Source organism: Planococcus citri, chromosome 5 (genome assembly GCF_950023065.1).
Source record: "Planococcus citri chromosome 5, ihPlaCitr1.1, whole genome shotgun sequence".
Classification (NCBI taxonomy): Eukaryota; Metazoa; Arthropoda; class Insecta; order Hemiptera; family Pseudococcidae; genus Planococcus; species Planococcus citri.
The window spans coordinates 6,599,685-6,623,499 of NC_088681.1; the positions used below are offsets into that span (position 1 = coordinate 6,599,685).

A 23,815-nucleotide genomic window follows, 5' to 3' on the forward strand; every position below is an offset into this window, starting at 1 on the left:
CAAAAAACTATCGCGTTAAATGCGCACTTTAACCACTTAATGAAGTGGGAACAACGTAGAGCCAAAGGAGAGGATACTAGACCCATCATCCTCTTCGTCTATAGATTGACAGAGAACCAGCATTTGCAATTTGCCGAAACCAAGTAAAGTTGCTGGTCAGAGATCCGATCCACGGAGCCTCCAGCTACGTGTCGCGGATGAATACATACGTATGCTTTTCTACCAGACATGCGTATTGTTTCTAAAACATAGTTCTCACGTTGACCTACTTTCAGTATTGGCGGGAGATAAGGTAAAGTACCAGTTGTGGATAGGGGTCCCGGTTGTGGATAATCGTTCCTATGGGCTAAAAAAAAAAATTATCGCTCGTATCTTTTTCTGTAACATTTAATCATTTCCTTGCATTCATGACAACATGAAAATTCACCCATGAAGTCTATGTACAAAAGCATTGAAGTTTCAAAATGATAAAAATGCAGATTTTAAAATTTTTTAGAAGGAAAATTTCAATGATGGAGAAAAGCGAGTCAAATATGTAATTTTTCATAACTGCGGAAGTTTTTGGATAGTAATAAGATGAAATAACCACCTCTGCATATTTTTGAGAATTTTTGATTTCATTTAGTACTATTTAGAGCAGTCTTTGTCCGCAACCGGGCCAGGGGGCCCGGTTAGCGGATAATTGGAAGTTTTTAAGATTCTCTACTAAGAAATGAAATATTCTTGATTTTTTTTTTCCTCCCAAGTATTATGTAGTTCAACAGTTACACTACACAACAAAATCAAAAAAATTTGAAAAAAGTTGAAATTTGGGCTTCTCAGAGCATGTTGAAAAAAGTATAACCACAACTGGTACTTTACCTTATTCTTATAAGCATCGCTTAGGCGATGAAGGCATATTTCCTCATATCATAGTTACTCAGAAATTTTGCGCCAGTATTGCAAACACACCCCCCCCTCCAGACACCCCGAAAAAATTATTTTTTTGCTCGCTATGGCCGCATCATGACGTAAAAATACACTTTTTTTGTATGATACGTTGTATCTTGATTTAAAATCCCCCACACCCTCTAAGGGATGTCAAGTTACGCTACTGTTTTGCGCGAAGCCATTTTTGAAAACTTGACTGATTCGTCCTGAAAATCGCAAAAATTCAAAAAAATTAATCGACTACTTCTGTAAACTGCTCTGATTTAATTTTGGTAACTTCATTAATGTTCATCTCTAGTATTGATATTTATTGGCTAAAGTGCGCTTATCAAGGAATTTGTTGCTGCTATGGGCATACTCAAAACGAGGGTACCTATTTTTACGCGCCAATCTCTAAGAATAAACTGAAGTTAAAAAATCACTCAAGTATCAAGTCAAGTGTTTTTCACGTTGAAAATAAAAACAAAATCAAAACAAAAACAAATTCAAACGTGTACACATTCAGATAGGTACCTGTTCAATTATTGATATTTAAGTAGGTACATTTAGATATGTGATTGGCTAAGGTGAGCTTCATACGGTATTTGTTGCCGCAATGGGCACACTCAAAACGAGGGCCCTCCACATGGGAACGTTCGTGCCTTGCCCTACTACCATGCTGACTGAATTGTTTGTTGCATATGCGGCATTTGAAGGGTTTCTCTTTGGTATGCGTCCGTTGATGCCGAGTAAGAGCGCTTCGTTGAGCAAAACTTTTGCTACACGTTTGGCAAGAAAAAGGTTTCACACCGGAATGTACTCTCAGGTGTCTAATGAGATGATGTTTATAGGAAAACTTTTTACCGCAATCAGCGCACTCGAAACAAGCTCCTTTTGCATGCACGCGTTCGTGCCTCAATTTACCGCGTTTGTGCTTGAATCGTGCCTCACAAAAGCGGCATTTGAATAGTTTCTTTTCACTATGTGACAATCCATGTTTAATTAAACTGCTTTTATTAGGAAACTGTTTGTCACAGACTTGGCAGTGAAACGGCTTCAAATGTTTCCGCTGCTGGTGTCTTGTCCAATCACGTTTGTAGGAAAACTTTGTACCACAAATATCGCAGCAGTAAGGCAATGAATCCGGCATCTGTTCCTCTGCCTACAGGAAAAAAAGACCATTATCGCAAATTGAGAGGTTCTTTTCTTCTAAGTAAATAATTGAGTTACCAACTAATCATGTTGCATGAATACGAAAATGAAGCATTTTTATACAGAATGCGCAAAAATACCAAGCACCCCGAAAAATGGTTTAGGGTTAATATTTAGTTTGGTAACACAGTCACTAATGAATAACAGTATAATGATAGCTCCAGATTGGTAGTTGGATTAGGGTGATGACAATCCATATACAGATTCTCAAGTTGCCAACATGTATTTTTGACAAAAAAAAAAAACGATGACCCTGTAGACCACGGAATACCTATCCCATTTTTACGAGGAAAAACCATATCCTACAAACTCGAAAAAATGTTCATTTCATCAAGAAGTAAATTGTGTGGTGGCGACATTCCAAAATGGAATCCCATAAAATTTTTGGAACTGGACAAAGCTATGTACATAGTAGGGTGCTCCTTATTTGTATGGTGAAAAAAAAATTTTTGATTTTTTTCGCTCCCACCCCTCAAAACATGACCTCGGGTGAGAAAATAATACCCTGAAAATTTCAGCCCCCTAGGTGAAAAAAAAGTCGTGCCGGTGGGCCCCCCAATTTTCCCATATAGGCACACATATGTACATATGAAAAAATTGAAGTATCAGGCACAATTTTTTAAAATGGGAACTTTCTAGTTCTAACACCTCAGTTAAGTCCCTACTTACGTAAAATCAACCTAAATACTAATTTTAGCCCCCTATCTCCACCCAAAATTAACCAGTGGATTAGAGGGGAGAGCTCATATTTTTATGCCTATGAGTACAATCAGTACATACCTACTAGTGAAAAAATATTTAATGACGCCCTAAATTGTTATCTGGTTTCACGAGAAAAAGTTCTTCAGTCATGTTGGTAAAAATGAGTCGTGCTAGGGAGCACACCTCTCCTGTGGTATCTAGGGAGTAGTAAATATAAGAATTTTTGGGACAAGGAATGACAGTTTCAACTTGAGTGGAAAAATTTCAATTAGGAGAAAAGATAGGTAGATGAAATAGGATGAGACAAGAAGGGTAAATAGGAATCGAGGTATAGGAAATAAAACCTACTAGAAACCACATATCTGACTAAGTATATCAGTTTCCATCTGACTAAAAACTATCTTCTTCACATGGTAAAAATAAAATGATTTTGGATATGCCAAGAGGGACGAGTATACACTCGTGAATAATTTATTTTATCTCAACAACGTATGACATAATTACAAGTACAAGTAGTTCCGAGAAGGGTATCTATTGATCTCATAATCGAGATATATCATTTGAATTTGTTAGGTAGGTAAAACCTACTTAGACTTGTAATCAAGCCATATCATTTAAACTAAATCTAGAAAGAATCCATGATAGGATTATATCATATTTACATATAAATCAGGGCATTTCACTAATTAATCATAGTATATCGTACCTAATTAAGGGGCTTGTTCTCTCACCACATATCTCAACCACCCGCACCTATAATGCTCTTTAGGCAGCCATCCTCATTGGACACATCTTGTAGATCGATAATAACAAGCCACTTCACGGTATATCGGAAAAGAATAATTCAGTTCATTTAAATCATTATAATATCTCGATATTTCATATTACAAAACACATCATTTTAAATCAGAAAAACATAAGGAAAATTATACACGCGAATAACGCACATAAAAAATGTCTGGTTAATTCAATAGATTTCATACAAGTTATATTCTCGTCATAAAACGTATTCATACTTCATAAAGCTCAAAAACGACGAGACCTATAACAAACTCTAGTTTCCATTTTCTTAACCTAACAGAATCCTATCTATCTGGTAGATACGATAGGTATCTATACCATACTCCCCCTCCCTGATCTCAAAATATAAAAGAAATTTAAAAAAATGAAATTTTTACTTTTTTTCACAACATAATCCTTGGATTTGGTCTATATTCATTAGAAATATTTTATGACCTGTCTTCACATTCAGATAGGTATTCAATTAATGAAATTCAACTACACATTCATATGATATGTGATTGGCAAAGGTGCGCTCATCTAAGAATTTGTTGCCGCAATGGGCACATTCGAAATAAGGTTTATAGGAGAACCTTGTACCACAAATATCGCAGCAGTAAGGCAATGAATCCGGCATCTGTTCCTCTGCCTACAGGAAAAAAAGACCATTATCGCAAATTGAGAGGTTCTTTTCTTCTAAGTAAATAATTGAGTTACCAACTAATCATGTTGCATGAATACGAAAATGAAGCATTTTTATACAGAATGCGCAAAAATACCAAGCACCCCGAAAAATGGTTTAGGGTTAATATTTAGTTTGGTAACACAGTCACTAATGAATAACAGTATAATGATAGCTCCAGATTGGTAGTTGGATTAGGGTGATGACAATCCATATACAGATTCTCAAGTTGCCAACATGTATTTTTGACAAAAAAAAAAAACGATGACCCTGTAGACCACGGAATACCTATCCCATTTTTACGAGGAAAAACCATATCCTACAAACTCGAAAAAATGTTCATTTCATCAAGAAGTAAATTGTGTGGTGGCGACATTCCAAAATGGAATCCCATAAAATTTTTGGAACTGGACAAAGCTATGTACATAGTAGGGTGCTCCTTATTTGTATGGTGAAAAAAAAATTTTTGATTTTTTTCGCTCCCACCCCTCAAAACATGACCTCGGGTGAGAAAATAATACCCTGAAAATTTCAGCCCCCTAGGTGAAAAAAAAGTCGTGCCGGTGGGCCCCCCAATTTTCCCATATAGGCACACATATGTACATATGAAAAAATTGAAGTATCAGGCACAATTTTTTAAAATGGGAACTTTCTAGTTCTAACACCTCAGTTAAGTCCCTACTTACGTAAAATCAACCTAAATACTAATTTTAGCCCCCTATCTCCACCCAAAATTAACCAGTGGATTAGAGGGGAGAGCTCATATTTTTATGCCTATGAGTACAATCAGTACATACCTACTAGTGAAAAAATATTTAATGACGCCCTAAATTGTTATCTGGTTTCACGAGAAAAAGTTCTTCAGTCATGTTGGTAAAAATGAGTCGTGCTAGGGAGCACACCTCTCCTGTGGTATCTAGGGAGTAGTAAATATAAGAATTTTTGGGACAAGGAATGACAGTTTCAACTTGAGTGGAAAAATTTCAATTAGGAGAAAAGATAGGTAGATGAAATAGGATGAGACAAGAAGGGTAAATAGGAATCGAGGTATAGGAAATAAAACCTACTAGAAACCACATATCTGACTAAGTATATCAGTTTCCATCTGACTAAAAACTATCTTCTTCACATGGTAAAAATAAAATGATTTTGGATATGCCAAGAGGGACGAGTATACACTCGTGAATAATTTATTTTATCTCAACAACGTATGACATAATTACAAGTACAAGTAGTTCCGAGAAGGGTATCTATTGATCTCATAATCGAGATATATCATTTGAATTTGTTAGGTAGGTAAAACCTACTTAGACTTGTAATCAAGCCATATCATTTAAACTAAATCTAGAAAGAATCCATGATAGGATTATATCATATTTACATATAAATCAGGGCATTTCACTAATTAATCATAGTATATCGTACCTAATTAAGGGGCTTGTTCTCTCACCACATATCTCAACCACCCGCACCTATAATGCTCTTTAGGCAGCCATCCTCATTGGACACATCTTGTAGATCGATAATAACAAGCCACTTCACGGTATATCGGAAAAGAATAATTCAGTTCATTTAAATCATTATAATATCTCGATATTTCATATTACAAAACACATCATTTTAAATCAGAAAAACATAAGGAAAATTATACACGCGAATAACGCACATAAAAAATGTCTGGTTAATTCAATAGATTTCATACAAGTTATATTCTCGTCATAAAACGTATTCATACTTCATAAAGCTCAAAAACGACGAGACCTATAACAAACTCTAGTTTCCATTTTCTTAACCTAACAGAATCCTATCTATCTGGTAGATACGATAGGTATCTATACCATACTCCCCCTCCCTGATCTCAAAATATAAAAGAAATTTAAAAAAATGAAATTTTTACTTTTTTTCACAACATAATCCTTGGATTTGGTCTATATTCATTAGAAATATTTTATGACCTGTCTTCACATTCAGATAGGTATTCAATTAATGAAATTCAACTACACATTCATATGATATGTGATTGGCAAAGGTGCGCTCATCTAAGAATTTGTTGCCGCAATGGGCACATTCGAAATAAGGTTTATAGGAGAACCTTGTACCACAAATATCGCAGCAGTAAGGCAATGAATCCGGCATCTGTTCCTCTGCCTACAGGAAAAAAAGACCATTATCGCAAATTGAGAGGTTCTTTTCTTCTAAGTAAATAATTGAGTTACCAACTAATCATGTTGCATGAATACGAAAATGAAGCATTTTTATACAGAATGCGCAAAAATACCAAGCACCCCGAAAAATGGTTTAGGGTTAATATTTAGTTTGGTAACACAGTCACTAATGAATAACAGTATAATGATAGCTCCAGATTGGTAGTTGGATTAGGGTGATGACAATCCATATACAGATTCTCAAGTTGCCAACATGTATTTTTGACAAAAAAAAAAAACGATGACCCTGTAGACCACGGAATACCTATCCCATTTTTACGAGGAAAAACCATATCCTACAAACTCGAAAAAATGTTCATTTCATCAAGAAGTAAATTGTGTGGTGGCGACATTCCAAAATGGAATCCCATAAAATTTTTGGAACTGGACAAAGCTATGTACATAGTAGGGTGCTCCTTATTTGTATGGTGAAAAAAAAATTTTTGATTTTTTTCGCTCCCACCCCTCAAAACATGACCTCGGGTGAGAAAATAATACCCTGAAAATTTCAGCCCCCTAGGTGAAAAAAAAGTCGTGCCGGTGGGCCCCCCAATTTTCCCATATAGGCACACATATGTACATATGAAAAAATTGAAGTATCAGGCACAATTTTTTAAAATGGGAACTTTCTAGTTCTAACACCTCAGTTAAGTCCCTACTTACGTAAAATCAACCTAAATACTAATTTTAGCCCCCTATCTCCACCCAAAATTAACCAGTGGATTAGAGGGGAGAGCTCATATTTTTATGCCTATGAGTACAATCAGTACATACCTACTAGTGAAAAAATATTTAATGACGCCCTAAATTGTTATCTGGTTTCACGAGAAAAAGTTCTTCAGTCATGTTGGTAAAAATGAGTCGTGCTAGGGAGCACACCTCTCCTGTGGTATCTAGGGAGTAGTAAATATAAGAATTTTTGGGACAAGGAATGACAGTTTCAACTTGAGTGGAAAAATTTCAATTAGGAGAAAAGATAGGTAGATGAAATAGGATGAGACAAGAAGGGTAAATAGGAATCGAGGTATAGGAAATAAAACCTACTAGAAACCACATATCTGACTAAGTATATCAGTTTCCATCTGACTAAAAACTATCTTCTTCACATGGTAAAAATAAAATGATTTTGGATATGCCAAGAGGGACGAGTATACACTCGTGAATAATTTATTTTATCTCAACAACGTATGACATAATTACAAGTACAAGTAGTTCCGAGAAGGGTATCTATTGATCTCATAATCGAGATATATCATTTGAATTTGTTAGGTAGGTAAAACCTACTTAGACTTGTAATCAAGCCATATCATTTAAACTAAATCTAGAAAGAATCCATGATAGGATTATATCATATTTACATATAAATCAGGGCATTTCACTAATTAATCATAGTATATCGTACCTAATTAAGGGGCTTGTTCTCTCACCACATATCTCAACCACCCGCACCTATAATGCTCTTTAGGCAGCCATCCTCATTGGACACATCTTGTAGATCGATAATAACAAGCCACTTCACGGTATATCGGAAAAGAATAATTCAGTTCATTTAAATCATTATAATATCTCGATATTTCATATTACAAAACACATCATTTTAAATCAGAAAAACATAAGGAAAATTATACACGCGAATAACGCACATAAAAAATGTCTGGTTAATTCAATAGATTTCATACAAGTTATATTCTCGTCATAAAACGTATTCATACTTCATAAAGCTCAAAAACGACGAGACCTATAACAAACTCTAGTTTCCATTTTCTTAACCTAACAGAATCCTATCTATCTGGTAGATACGATAGGTATCTATACCATACTCCCCCTCCCTGATCTCAAAATATAAAAGAAATTTAAAAAAATGAAATTTTTACTTTTTTTCACAACATAATCCTTGGATTTGGTCTATATTCATTAGAAATATTTTATGACCTGTCTTCACATTCAGATAGGTATTCAATTAATGAAATTCAACTACACATTCATATGATATGTGATTGGCAAAGGTGCGCTCATCTAAGAATTTGTTGCCGCAATGGGCACATTCGAAATAAGGTTTATAGGAGAACCTTGTACCACAAATATCGCAGCAGTAAGGCAATGAATCCGGCATCTGTTCCTCTGCCTACAGGAAAAAAAGACCATTATCGCAAATTGAGAGGTTCTTTTCTTCTAAGTAAATAATTGAGTTACCAACTAATCATGTTGCATGAATACGAAAATGAAGCATTTTTATACAGAATGCGCAAAAATACCAAGCACCCCGAAAAATGGTTTAGGGTTAATATTTAGTTTGGTAACACAGTCACTAATGAATAACAGTATAATGATAGCTCCAGATTGGTAGTTGGATTAGGGTGATGACAATCCATATACAGATTCTCAAGTTGCCAACATGTATTTTTGACAAAAAAAAAAAACGATGACCCTGTAGACCACGGAATACCTATCCCATTTTTACGAGGAAAAACCATATCCTACAAACTCGAAAAAATGTTCATTTCATCAAGAAGTAAATTGTGTGGTGGCGACATTCCAAAATGGAATCCCATAAAATTTTTGGAACTGGACAAAGCTATGTACATAGTAGGGTGCTCCTTATTTGTATGGTGAAAAAAAAATTTTTGATTTTTTTCGCTCCCACCCCTCAAAACATGACCTCGGGTGAGAAAATAATACCCTGAAAATTTCAGCCCCCTAGGTGAAAAAAAAGTCGTGCCGGTGGGCCCCCCAATTTTCCCATATAGGCACACATATGTACATATGAAAAAATTGAAGTATCAGGCACAATTTTTTAAAATGGGAACTTTCTAGTTCTAACACCTCAGTTAAGTCCCTACTTACGTAAAATCAACCTAAATACTAATTTTAGCCCCCTATCTCCACCCAAAATTAACCAGTGGATTAGAGGGGAGAGCTCATATTTTTATGCCTATGAGTACAATCAGTACATACCTACTAGTGAAAAAATATTTAATGACGCCCTAAATTGTTATCTGGTTTCACGAGAAAAAGTTCTTCAGTCATGTTGGTAAAAATGAGTCGTGCTAGGGAGCACACCTCTCCTGTGGTATCTAGGGAGTAGTAAATATAAGAATTTTTGGGACAAGGAATGACAGTTTCAACTTGAGTGGAAAAATTTCAATTAGGAGAAAAGATAGGTAGATGAAATAGGATGAGACAAGAAGGGTAAATAGGAATCGAGGTATAGGAAATAAAACCTACTAGAAACCACATATCTGACTAAGTATATCAGTTTCCATCTGACTAAAAACTATCTTCTTCACATGGTAAAAATAAAATGATTTTGGATATGCCAAGAGGGACGAGTATACACTCGTGAATAATTTATTTTATCTCAACAACGTATGACATAATTACAAGTACAAGTAGTTCCGAGAAGGGTATCTATTGATCTCATAATCGAGATATATCATTTGAATTTGTTAGGTAGGTAAAACCTACTTAGACTTGTAATCAAGCCATATCATTTAAACTAAATCTAGAAAGAATCCATGATAGGATTATATCATATTTACATATAAATCAGGGCATTTCACTAATTAATCATAGTATATCGTACCTAATTAAGGGGCTTGTTCTCTCACCACATATCTCAACCACCCGCACCTATAATGCTCTTTAGGCAGCCATCCTCATTGGACACATCTTGTAGATCGATAATAACAAGCCACTTCACGGTATATCGGAAAAGAATAATTCAGTTCATTTAAATCATTATAATATCTCGATATTTCATATTACAAAACACATCATTTTAAATCAGAAAAACATAAGGAAAATTATACACGCGAATAACGCACATAAAAAATGTCTGGTTAATTCAATAGATTTCATACAAGTTATATTCTCGTCATAAAACGTATTCATACTTCATAAAGCTCAAAAACGACGAGACCTATAACAAACTCTAGTTTCCATTTTCTTAACCTAACAGAATCCTATCTATCTGGTAGATACGATAGGTATCTATACCATACTCCCCCTCCCTGATCTCAAAATATAAAAGAAATTTAAAAAAATGAAATTTTTACTTTTTTTCACAACATAATCCTTGGATTTGGTCTATATTCATTAGAAATATTTTATGACCTGTCTTCACATTCAGATAGGTATTCAATTAATGAAATTCAACTACACATTCATATGATATGTGATTGGCAAAGGTGCGCTCATCTAAGAATTTGTTGCCGCAATGGGCACATTCGAAATAAGGACTGTCACCATGGGAACGTTCGTGCTTTGCTATACTGGTGCTATACTTGAATTGTTGGTTGCATATGCGGCATTTGAAGGGTTTCTCTTCACTATGCGACCGTTGGTGCGAAGTAAGCAGAAATTTTGAAGTAAAACTTTTGCTACACGTTTGGCAAGAAAACGGTTTCACACCAGAATGTAGTTTCAGGTGTGTACCGAGATTACCTTTAGAGGAAAACTTTTTTCCGCATATGGCACACTCAAAACAAGCTCCTTCCTCATGCCTGCGTTCATGCGCCAATTTACTGTGATTGCGCTTGAATCCTGCATCACAAATGCAGCATTTGAAGGGTTTCTCTTCAGTATGTTTCAATCCATGACTAATAAAACGGTGTTTATCAGTAAACTGTTTGTCACAAAATTGGCAATGATACGGTATCGAATGTTCTTGCTGATGTCTTGACCATTCACGTTTATGGGAGAACTTCGTACCACAAATATCGCAGCAGTAAGGCAATGAATCCTGCATCTGTTCTTCTGCCTACAGGGAAAAAAGACCATATCGCAAATTGAGACGTTCTTTTCTTCTAAATACTCGTAATTGAGTTGCGAACTAATCATGTTGCATGAATACGAAAATGAAGCATATACAGAATGCGCAAAACTACCAAGCACCCCAAAAATGGTTTAGGGTTGATATTTAGTTTGGTAACACAGTCACTAATGAATAACAGTAATGATAGCTCCAAATAGGTAGTTGGATTAGGGTGATGACAATGCATGTATAGATTCCCAAGTTGCCAACATGTATTTTTGACAACAAAAAAAACTATGACCCTGTAGACCACGGAATACTTATCCTATTTTTACAAGGAAAAAACATATCCTGCACACTCGAAAAAATGTTCATTTCATCAAAAAGTAAATTGTGTGGTGGCGACATTCCAAAATGGATTCCCACAAAATTTTTGGAACTGGACAAAGCTATGTAGATAGAAAAAGAATTGAAAAATTTATCATCAGCCAAAATTTCAAGTGTTAAATCAATGGCTTTTTTCGATTTTTTGTGAAAATTTTTAAATAGGTATTTAAGAGGCAAAAATTAGGAAAAAAAATCAAAATTTTGCCGAATTGACCTAGAAAGTTGAAATTTGGGATATCTCCCATTTTCAACCTGTGTAATCGGTTGAGAACGGTTTCAAACTGGAGCCTCTAGCAGATTTTTTAAACTTGAAATTTCCACAAAATCTCATCAGATAAAGTTGGAAAGCAGATATTTCAAGTTATTTTGAAGCCTCCAGTGAATTTTTGGAAATTACTAGAGCCTTTAGCAGACTTTTAAATGCTCGAAATTTCCTGCGATTTCGGCTGACCTGTCAAGCAAAATGGCCGCCATCTTGTTATTAGGGCCATCTCTTATTTTGGCAAGTTTGCTTTGAAATGTTCCTTAGGATGTACCATTTAGGAAAAAATTGTCTCAGAGGATCAGTGGGGGGGGGGGGGGGGTGAATTATCCCTATTGTCAAATACTGGACTATGAAAAAACATGTCACGATTTTACTACCTACCTATCATCCATATTTTTCGATGCTAGTAAACGTCGCTGCTCATTAAAAGTCTGACAAATTATGAGCTTTGATACTCTTGAAGGAAGAGTAGGACTGGTGAGGGAATATTCCCGCCATAATAATATCGATTGACATTATTCCAAAAAATATTTTCTTCATTATTTACAGAGATGGGCTAAGGGTGGGACAAAAATTGTCCAAAAAATAATGCGTCAACTCCAGAAAATTTATGTGAAATTGGCAGTTTGCGCGAAGCCATTTTTGAAAACTTGACTGATTCGTTCAGAAAATCACAAAAAATTCCACAAAAAATAAATCGACTCCATATTGAATTGAGAGATGCTGCAATTCACTCTGATTTGATTTCCGTACCTTCATTAATCGGCAGACATTGATAAAAGAAAAAAACGCCAAACATTAAAATACCATCGTGTATTTCTTCCCAAATAAGTAGAAGCACATCGCCAATCTCTAAGAATAAACTGAATTAAAGATATCGTTCAAGTATGAAGCCAAGTTTTTTTCACGTTGACAAAAAAAAAACACACATAGAAAAAACAAAGGAGATAAGGTTATGTTTCGGCACCAGACAGTTATCGACTTAACCCAAAATGACCATTTTTTGTGCTCCAGGGGTCCCCAAAGTTGCGAATAAAAAAATAATGTTTGGTACCACTGAGTATTATTTTCAAAAACGTTTTCAACGTAAAATATCTGTTTGAACCCGTTAAACATTATACGAGGCAATTTTTCCATTTTCGACACTCGGGGGCAGAAATTGGGGGGGGGGTTAATTTTTGAAAAATTTTGGAATCACTATGACTTTCGAACAATCTGGGCCGCAACAACAGTTTCATTTTGAAATTTTTGCAGTTTTAATTTTTAAAGAGTAAAAAAAAACTTTTAAGGCGAAATTTTGCCAAAAAATCTGTTTTTTAACTTTTAACAGTTTCAGTTACTCAACACAAACAAGTAAAATTATTTTTGATTTGGGCCAAAAAAAAAGATTTTTTTGATAAGTATAAAACTTTAATAAGATATCTACAGTTTTTACAAAAGAGTTGAGAAGAAAACTGAAAGTAAAATTTTTCATAATTAATATCTAATTATGAAAAATTTTACTTTTCAGTTTAGTAATTTCTTATGTACATAATTATTAATTATGTATTGAGAAATAAATGGACTTCCTCAAACTGTTTTTGATCATCTCAATGCAACTGAAGCAGCTATTTACTGTTACGTACAGTCGTACAGCAGACCAAAAACTCAGAATTCCTTTCAGATTTTTTTACAACTAAATAATAAGTACATAAGTACTAATACAGCTGGTTGCTCAAAATTCAAAATAAAATGAGTATTTTTTCCCATATGTAAGTTGAAGCACCAGTCAGGCGTCAATCTCTAATAATAAAACTGAAGTTAAGAAAAACAAAACAAAAACCAATTTAAATCTGTGCAAATTTAGATAGGTAGTCAATGATTCAAATTCAAGTACATTTAGATGATATGTGATTGGTTAGGGTGCTCTTCCAGCGGTATTTGTTGCCGCAATGGGCACACTCGAAACGAGGACCCTAACCGTGGATACGTTCGTGCTTCGACCAATTTTGACTATGTTTAAATTGTTGGTTGCATATGCGGCCTTTGTAGGGTTTCTCTTTACTATGCGCCCGTTGTTGGTGCGAAGTAAGATAATCTTTTCGAAAAAAACTTTTTCTACACGTTTGGCAAGAAAACGGTTTCACGTTGGAATGTAGTCTCACGTGATTCATAAGAGACCCTTTAGAGGATAACTTTTTTCCGCATACGGCACACTCAAAAACAGGTCTTTCCACATGCAAGCGTTCGTGCGCCAATCTATTGCAATTGTGCTTGAATCGGGCGCCACAAATGCGGCATTTGAAGCGTCTCTTTTCACTATGTGTCAATCCATGTCTAATTAGGGTGCTTTTATTAGAAAACTGTTTGTCACAGACTTTGCAGCAAAGTGGCTTCGTATGTTCATGCTGATGTCTGGTCCAGTCACTTTTATAAGAAAACGTTGCATCACAAATATCGCAGCAGTAAGGCAATGAATCCTGCATCTGTTCCTCTGCCTACAGGAAAAAAAGACCATATCGCAAATTGAGACATTCTTTTCTTCTAAATAATTGAGTTGCCAACTAATCATGTTGCATAAATATGAAAATGTAGCATATACAGCATGCGCAAAAATACCAAGCACCCCAAATAAAGGTTTAGGGTTACGTATTTAGTTTGATAACACAGTCACTAATGAATAACAGTAATGATAGCTCCAAATTGGTAGTTGGATTAGGGTGATGACAATGCATGTACAGATTCTCACGTTGCCAACATTTGTGTTCTTGACCAAAAACAAAAAAACTACGACACTGTAGACCACGGAATACCTATCCTATTTTTACGAGGAAAACACATATCCAAACATATCCTACACACTCGAAAAAATGTTCATTTCATCAAAAATTAAATTGTGTGGTGGCATATTGGTCCCTTTTCATCCGATTTCTGTACACCTCTTGAGAAACATTTTGAAGGGAACTTGCCAAAAAAAAAAAAGTTGACCTCACTAACAAAATGACTGCCATTTTGATTCGCAGGTCAATCGAAATCGCAGATTTTGCTTTCCAAATTTGAAAGACTGGGATATGCTGATTTTGAAAAAACATAACGGGTATCTTATCGACCAAAAAGGTCCAAAAAGTAGATACCAGAAATCTTCAAAGCTAATTGAAACCACCTGCAGTTGACTTCATAGCAGTTTTCAAGAAGAATTTCGGCAGTTCAACTCCATTTTATGGAATTTTGTGGAAATTCAAAGTTTCGAAAATATTCTGTAGGCTCTAGGAGTTTTCAAAAAAAAAAAAACCTCCTGAGACTGCATTTTTTGATGAAATTTTGTGGAAAATTCAAGTTTCAAATACATAGAATACCTACTGCAGGCTCCAGGAATTTTCAAAAAAGTCGCTGGAGGCTCCAAAACGACTTGAAATCCACCAGCAGCCGGCTTCATGAAGTATTGAAAATAATTCAGAGATAGATTTTGGATTTTCAACTTCATTTCATGTTGTTTTGTGGAAATTTCAAGTTACAAAAATCTGCCGGAGGCTCCAAAACTGCTCAACACAGTAAAATGGGATATATCCCAAATTTTAACTTCCTAGGTCAATTCGATAAAATTTAGATTTTCTTTTCTCATTTTTGGCCTGATTTTCAAACATTCACCCAAAATGAAAAAATGCAATTTAGCTCTTGAAATTTTGTCTGGTGATGAATTTTGGCAAGGTTATTCAATCTAGCTTTGTTCAGTTCCAAAAATTTTTTTGCAAATCCAATTTTGGTGATAAAAATTTGTAATTTCGCCTGACCTTGCAATCCAAATAGTCGCCATTTTGTTAGTGAGGCTAATTCTTTTTGGAAAGATTCTGCTGTAGGATCCAGAACTGCTCAAAATGATTGGAAACAATTTTTTTTATCGATTTGGCAGGTCGGAAATAGGACATAACCCAAGTTTCAGATTTCCAGGTAAATTTGGTAAAATTTTGATTTTTTTCCTCATTTTTGGCTTGATTTTCAAAAATTTGCAAAAAATCAAAACATACACTTTGTAACTTGGAATTTTGGCTACTGATCAATTTTTGCATGCTACTTCGATCTAACTCTGCCCAGTTCTAAAAATTTCGTGTAAGAGGTAAACAATCCAAATACATAATTCGACTATATGGAGTTGACAGATTCTTTAATTAACTCTGATCAGATTTTGATAACTTCATTAATCGAAGGAATATGGAAAAAAAAACACCAAACATAAAATACCATTGTGTATTTTTTCCCATATAAACTGAAGGACAAGTGGGTATCAGTAAAGCATTTACGCGCCTATCTATAAAAATGAACTGAATTTAAGAAATCGGTCAAGTATGTATCAAGTCAAGTTTTTTTCACATTGAAAACAACACAAAAAAAATGTTTACACATTTACAAATTTAGATGGTAGGTTCTAGGTACTCAATTATTAACATTTAAGTACCTACATTTAGATGCTGTACTCAAAACGAGGGCCCTCCAAATGCATACGTTTGTGCTTTGCTATATAACTTTTGCGACTGAATTGTTTGTTGCATATGCGGCATTTGAAGGGTTTCTCTTCACTATGCGTCCACTGGTGCTGAGTAAGATTGTCTTTTCGAACAAAACATTTGCCACACGTTTGACAACAAAACGGTTTCACACCGGAATGTAGTTTCAGGTGTGTAAAGAGATTACTTTTACTGGAAAATTTTTTTCCGCAATCAGCGCATTCAAAAACAGCTCCTTCCACATGATGCACGCGTTCATGGCTCCATCTACTGCTTTTGTGATTGAATCGTGCGTCACAACTGCGGCATTTGTAGCGTTTCTCTTCACTATGTGTCGATCCATGTCTTATAAAATCGCTTTTTTTATTAAACTGTTTGTCACAGGTTTGGCACTGAAACGGTTTCGAATGTTCTCGCTGCTGGTGTCTTGTCCAATCACGTTCATAGGAAAACTTTGTACCACAAATATCGCAGCAGTAAGGCAATGAATCCTGCATCTGTACTTCTGCCTACAGGACAAAAGATCATATCGCAAATTGAAACGTTCTTTTCTTCAAAATAATTGAGTTGCCAACTAGTTATGTCCTACGAATACCGAAATGAAACATTTATACAGAGTGTCCATTAATACAGGGTACTCCCAAAAAAGTTCATGTTTAATATTTAGTTTGGTGACACAGTCACTAGTGAATAACAGTAGTGATAGCTTACAATTGGCCGTTAGATTAGTGAGATGACAATGCATATATTTCACGTTACCAACATGTATATTTTTGACAAAAAAACTATGACCCTGTAGACCATGGAATCACCTGCCTATTTTTACGAGGAAAAAATAAATGTTCATTTTATCAAAAAGTAAATTGTGCGGTGGTGCCATATTACCCCTTTTAGTACGAATCATTTTAAAACAAACATGCAACAAAAAAAAAAAAAAAAGTTGGCCTCACTAACAAAATGAAGACCATTGTGATTCACAGGTCAGATTTTGCTTTCCAAATTCCAAAATAAGATAATAAGATTCAGTTACAAAAATTTGCTGCAGGCTCAAGAACTTCTCAAAATGGTTCGAAACAGTTTCTAATCGCCAAAAATCGAAAAATCCAATTCAGCGCTTGAAATTTCGGCTGGTGATAAACTTTTCAAAAAATTTCGAGCGAAGTTCTATGTTGGAAAGAAAAATCTGCGAAATGACCGCCATTTTGTTAGCAGTGCCAACTTTTTTTTTTAACAAGCTTGCTTTGAAATGTTCTTTAGGATGTACCATTTAGGAAAAAAATGCTGTCAGAAGATTGGTGGGTGGGGGGAATTCTTCCTATTGTCATATACTGGACTACGAAAAATCATTTCACGATCTTACTACCTACTTATCATCTATATTTTTCGATGTTAGTAAACGTCGCTGCTCACTAAAAGTCTGACAAATCATGAAACTTGGTACTTTTGAAGGAAGAGTAGGAGTGGTAAGGGGATATTTGCGCTATAATAATACTGATTGACGTTGTTTCAAAAAAATATTTTCATCATTATTTGCGGAGATGGGCTAAAGGTGGGACAAAAATTGTCCAAAAAATGTCGCGTCAACTCCAGAATATTCATGAGAAATTGGCATTTAGCGCGAAGCCATCTTTGAAAACTTGACTGATTCGTTCAGAAAATCGCAAAAATTCCAACCAAAAAAAATAAAACGACTACATATTGAATTGAGAGATGCTGTAATTTATTCTGATTTGTTCGGTACCTTCATTAATCGACAGACTTTGAAAAAGGAGAAAAACACCAAACATTAAAATACCAAGGTGTGTTTCTTCCCAAATGAGTAGAAGCACAAGTCGGATGTCAATTAGGCATGTAATATGCGCCATACTCTAAGAATAAACTGAATTAAAGAAATACGTTTTTTTCACGCTGCTTGATAAAAAAACAAATTTGAATCTGTACACATTCAAATAGGCAGAGAGGCGCCCATTCAATTATTGATATTTATTGTACACATTTATGTGATATGTGATTGGCCAAGGTGCGCTTTTCGAGGAATTTGTTGCCGCAATGGGCACACACGAAACGAGGGCCTTCCACATGGAAACGTTCGTGCAGTGCCTTATTCCCTTTCTGACTGAATCGTTGGTTGCATATGCGGCATTGGAAGGGTTTCTCTTTACTATGCGACCTTAGGTGCCTGGTAAGATGTTCTTTTTGAGCAAAACTTTTGCTACACGTTTGGCAAGAAAACGGTTTCACACCAGAATGTAGTCTTTGGTGTCTAATGAGATGATGTTTATAGGAAAACTTTTTCCCGCAATCAGGGCACTCAAAACGGGCTCCTTCCACATGTACGCGTTCGTGTTCCAATTTACTATAATTGTGCTTGAATCGTGCGTCACAAATGCGACATTTGTAGCGTTTTTTTTCACTATGTGACAATCCATGTTCAATTAAGGAGCTTTTATAAGCAAACTGTTTGTCACAGACTTGGCAGTGAAACGGCTTCGTATGTTCTCGCTGCTGATGTCTTGTCCAATCACCTTTATAGGAAAACTTTGCACCACAAATATCGCAGCAGTAAGGCAATGAATCCCGCATCTGTACCTCTGCCTACAGGAAAAAAAGATCACATCGCAAATGAGACGTTCTTTCTTCTAAATAATTGAGTTGCCAACTAGTTATGCCTTTTAAATACCGAAATATAACATAGGTATATAGAGTTACTATTAATACTGAGTACTCCCAATTTAGAGCTGAAAACGGTTTGAAACCGCGTTGGGAAATTCTGCAGCCTTCAGCAGATTTTTGAAAGTTGAAATTTCGACGAAATCTCATCAAATAAAGTTTCATTCTGTAAACTAATTTCAACATGCCATGAAGTCGACTACCATTTCTAATCGAGTTGGAATATCCCAAATTTCAGCTCGAGAGGTCAATTAAAATTTTGATTTTTTTCTCATTTTCAGCCTAAATTTGATTTTTAAAAATTCGCCAAAAATCGAAAAATGCAATTTAGCATTTTGAATTTTGGCTGGTGATAAATTTTTGCATGCTCTTTCAATCTAGCTTTGTCCAGTTCAAAAAATTTCGCGCGAGTCCTATGTTGGAGAAGAAGAATCTGCGATTTCGGCTGACCTGTCAACCAAAATAGACGCCATTTTGTTCACAGGGTCAACCTTTTTTTTGACAAGCTTGCTTTGAAATGTTCCTTAGGATGTACCCTAGAGAAAAACTGTGTGCCAGCGGATCGGAGTGGGGAGAGGGTTGCATTATTCCTATTGCCATATAGCGGACTAAGAAAGAACATTTTACAGTAGGTATCAACAAAAGTCTGACAAATCATGAAATCTGATACTTTTGAAGTAAGAGTAGGAGTGATAAGGGAATATTTGCGCTATAATAATATCGATTGACATTGTTTCAAAAAAAATATTTTCATCATTATTTGCGGAGATGGGCTAAAGGTGGGACAAAAATTGTCCAAAAAATAATGCGTCAACTCCAGAAAATTTAAGGGGAGTTGGCATTTTGCGCCAGTAGCGTAAATACGGAAAGGACCCCCCCCCCCCAACCGAGAAACCTTAAAAAAATTGACTTTTCACTCGCAACGGCCGCGCCGCGCCGTGGCCTAAAAATACGTTTTTTTTCGTATGATATATTGCATCTTGATTTCAAGCACACACACCCCCCCCCCCCCCACCGAAGGGTTGTCAAGTTACACTACTGTTTTGCTCGAAGACAGTTTTGAAAACTTGGCTGATTCGTCCGGAAAATTGCAAAGATTAAAAAAAAAATAGGTAAATCGACTATCGAATTGAGAAATTCTGTAATTCACTCTGATTTGATTTTGGTAACTTCATTATTCGATGAACTTTGAAAAAGGAAAAAAACACCAAACATAAAATATCGCCTTGTTTTTTTTTCCTATACAATATGTAAGTTGAAGCACAAGTCAGGTGTCAACAAGGCATTTAATACGCGGCAATCACTAAGATAAACTGAATTTAAGAAATCGGTCAATTATCAAGTCAAGTATTTTCAAACTGAAAAATAGGACGAAAAACAGAGAGAGAACAATTTGAATCTTTACTCGATTACAAAGGTAGGTAGCTAGGTACTCAGGTATTGATATTTATGTATGTACATACATTTAGATGATATATGATTGGCTAAGGTGCGCTTTTCGAGGTATTTGTTGCCGCAATGGGCACACTCAAAACGAGGGCCCTCCACATGCATACGTTCGTGTCTTCCTTTATCCCCTTGGTATCTGAATTGTTGGTTGCATATGCGGCATTTGAAGGGCATCACTTTTGTATGCGTTCGTTGGTGCTGAGTAAGATGATGTTTTTGAGTAAAACGTTTGCTACACGTTTGGCATGAAAATGCTCTGACACCGGAATGTAGTCTCAGGTGTCCAATCAGATTATATTTATAGGAGAAGTTTTTTCCGCAAACACCGCACTCGGAACAAGCTCCTTCTAAGTGCACACGTTCGTGCCTCAATTTACTGTCATTACACTTGAATCGTGCGTCACAAGTGCTGCATTTGTAGCGTTTCTTTTCATCATGTGTCAATCCATGTGCAATTAAATCGTTTTGATAAGCAAACTGTTTGTCACAAAACTGACAGTGAAACGGCTTCGTATGTTCATGCTGATGTCTTGACCATTCACGTTTATGGGAGAACTTCGTACCACAAATATCGCAGCAGTAAAGCAATGAATCCTGCATCTGTTCTTCTGCCTAAAGGGAAAACAGACCATATCGCAAATTGAGACGTTCTTTTCTTCTAAATACTCGTAATTGAGTTGCCAACTAATCATGTTGCATGAATACGAAAATGAAGCATATACAGAATGCGCAAAAATATCAAGCATCCCCGAAAAAGGTTTAAGTTTAATACATATTTAGTTTGGTAACACAGTCACTAGTGAATAACAGTAATGACAGCTCAAGATTGGTCGTTGGATTAGGGTGATGACAATGCAATATGCATGTACAGATTCTCACGTTGCCAACATGTATTTCTGATTAAAAAAAAAAACTATGACCCTGTAGACTACGGAATACCTATCCTATTTTTACGAGGAAAAAACATATCCTACACACTCGCAAAAATGCTGATTCCATCAAAAAGTAAATTGTGTGGTGGCGCCTTTCCAAGATTCCCACAAAATTTTTGGATTGGACAAAGCTAGATAGAAAGAGGATTGAAAAATTTATCATTAGCCAAAATTTCAAATGTTAAATCAATGGCTTTTTTCGATTTTTGATGAATTTCTAAATATTAAAATTCCAAAAATGAAGAAAAAAAATCAAAATTTTACCGAATATACCTAGAACGTTGACTATTGGGATATGCCCATTTTTGACCTGTCTAATTAGTTGAAAACGGTTTGAAACCGTGTTGGGGAATTCTGGAGACTCCAGCAGATTTTTGAAACTTGAAATTTCGACAAAATCTCATCAGATGAAGTTGGAAAGCAGAAATTCATTCTGTAAACTAATTTCAACACGCTATGAAGTCGACTATCGTTTCTAATCGATAGGGAATAACCCTAAATTTCAGCTTAAAAGGCCAATTTGGTAAAATTTCAATTTTTTTCTCATTTTCAGCCTAAATTTGATTTTCAAAAATTCACCAATAATCGAATAATACAATTCTGCACTTGAAATTTTGACTGGTGATAAATTTCTGCATGCGCTTTCAATCTAGCATTGTCTAGTTCAAAAAATTTCGCGAGAGTCCTATGTTGGAAAGAAAAAACTGCGATTTCGGCTGACCTATCAACCAAAAATGGACGCCATTTTGTTAACAGGGTCAACTTTTTTTTTGGCAAGCTTGGTTTTGGAATGTTCCTGGCTTAGGATGTACCCCTGAGAAAAAATGTGTGCCAGTGGATCGTAGCAGGGGAGCCGGGGAGGGTTGCATTATTCCTATATCGCCATATACCGGACTAAGCAAGAACAAACCGACCTTACTCAGTTTACATAAAGCACTACAAGTTTTATCCGTCAGTTTGTCTCGTAGCCGAAGGGGTTTCAGGGGGCATCTTGAGGAATAATTTAATGAAAAATTGTCCACAAAAGAAGTAGTTAGATCAAAAGAGCATGCACAAATTTATCACTATGAAGAAATTTCAAGTGCTAATGCGCATTTTTCGATTTGTGATGAATTTTTGAGAATCAAATTCAAGCCAAAAATGAGAAAAAAATCAAAATTTCACCAAATTGACCTATAGAAAGCTGAACTTTTGGAATATTCTCAATTTTCGATTTGTCAAATCCAAATTGAAGTTTGGAAAAATTTTCTGGAGCTTCTAGGAGATTTCAAAAAGCCGCTTCAGACTGCACTTGATGAAATTTTGTGGAAAATTCAAGTTTCAAAAATCTACTGGAGGCAACAAGAATTTTCAAAAAGTTGCCGGAGGTTCCAAAATAATCTGAAATTGCCTTGCAGCCGACTTCATGGCGAATTGAAACTAGTTTACACTGTTTACAGAATAGATTTTGGATTTTCAACTTCATTTCGCACCTCGGGAGTAATAAGGTTACATCTAAAAAAAATTGATTTTGACGTTTTTGCATTTTTGGGGTTTGTATGACCCCCCTCAACCAAAAATAACACTTTGAGTTGGGTACATTATCTAGATCTTGTAAAAAACGCAAATGGCCCAACTCAAAATCCAAACAACATTGCAAGTTGTTTGGAGTTATAAGGGTACATCTCAAAAAACTCCACTTTTTTTTAGCAAATTTCGTACATACAAAGTGTTAACAAATAGTTTTGATGGTTTTGAATGTTTGTCAGTTAGAAATAGTCACAAGGAGTGCATTTTTTATTGGTTTGTACCAAATGGAAAACATTTTTTAAATTGATCACTTTTCAGAAAAATGAATTTGCACATATCATGAAATTTTAGTTTTTTGAGAAAAACTCAAAAACTAAGCACTCTAGAAAAAAACTAACGACATTAGATCGATTGGAAATTTAATTCTCTACAACTTTGCTATCATGGAATTTTTTTTGGACGCTTCCTTTCGCCTCCACATCAACTTTAATGAAAGGTTATAACTCAAAATGTTTTCCAAACATTGAAATATTTCCTCTTTAAGATTTTATTTTTCAAATTATTCTTATGCTAAATGAAGGTAAGATACCCAATCTTTAAAATGAGATGCTATTCATTCCTCACAATTAATTATAAGTTGATGAAAATAATGTAAGTATCAAGTTTTTAAAAAAAAGAAAATCGCTCTCCTGTAAAATTTCACTTCTTGACCTTATTACTCCCGAGGTGCGATTTGATGAGGTTTTGTGGAAATTTCAAGCTTCAAAAATCTGCTGTTGGCTCCAGAGTTGCTCACAATGGTTGGAAACAGTTTTTTTTTTTATTATTATTAATTTGGCAGGTAGAGTATAAGAGACATATCCCAAATTTCAGCTTTCCA

The 23,815-nt window shown here is 35.3% G+C and overlaps 1 protein-coding gene across 17 annotated transcripts in view; it reads right to left on the reverse strand.

Moving 5' to 3' along the window:
• LOC135849104 (zinc finger protein 34-like) overlaps positions 1-23,815 on the reverse strand; it is a 183,474-nt gene that overhangs the window by 150,738 nt on the left and 8,921 nt on the right. The window contains exon 10 of one of the 17 annotated variants that reach the window (XM_065369332.1): positions 10,618-11,248. The exons of 14 other annotated variants lie outside the window; for them this stretch is intronic. In XM_065369332.1, coding sequence (XP_065225404.1) covers positions 10,631-11,248 — 618 coding nt within the window. In that variant the 3' untranslated portion in view covers positions 10,618-10,630. Of the gene's footprint in view, positions 1-10,617; positions 11,249-16,104; positions 16,885-20,455; positions 21,107-23,815 lie in introns of those variants that run through there. 2 more of the 17 variants (XM_065369339.1, XM_065369327.1) reach the window with 2 other exon arrangements.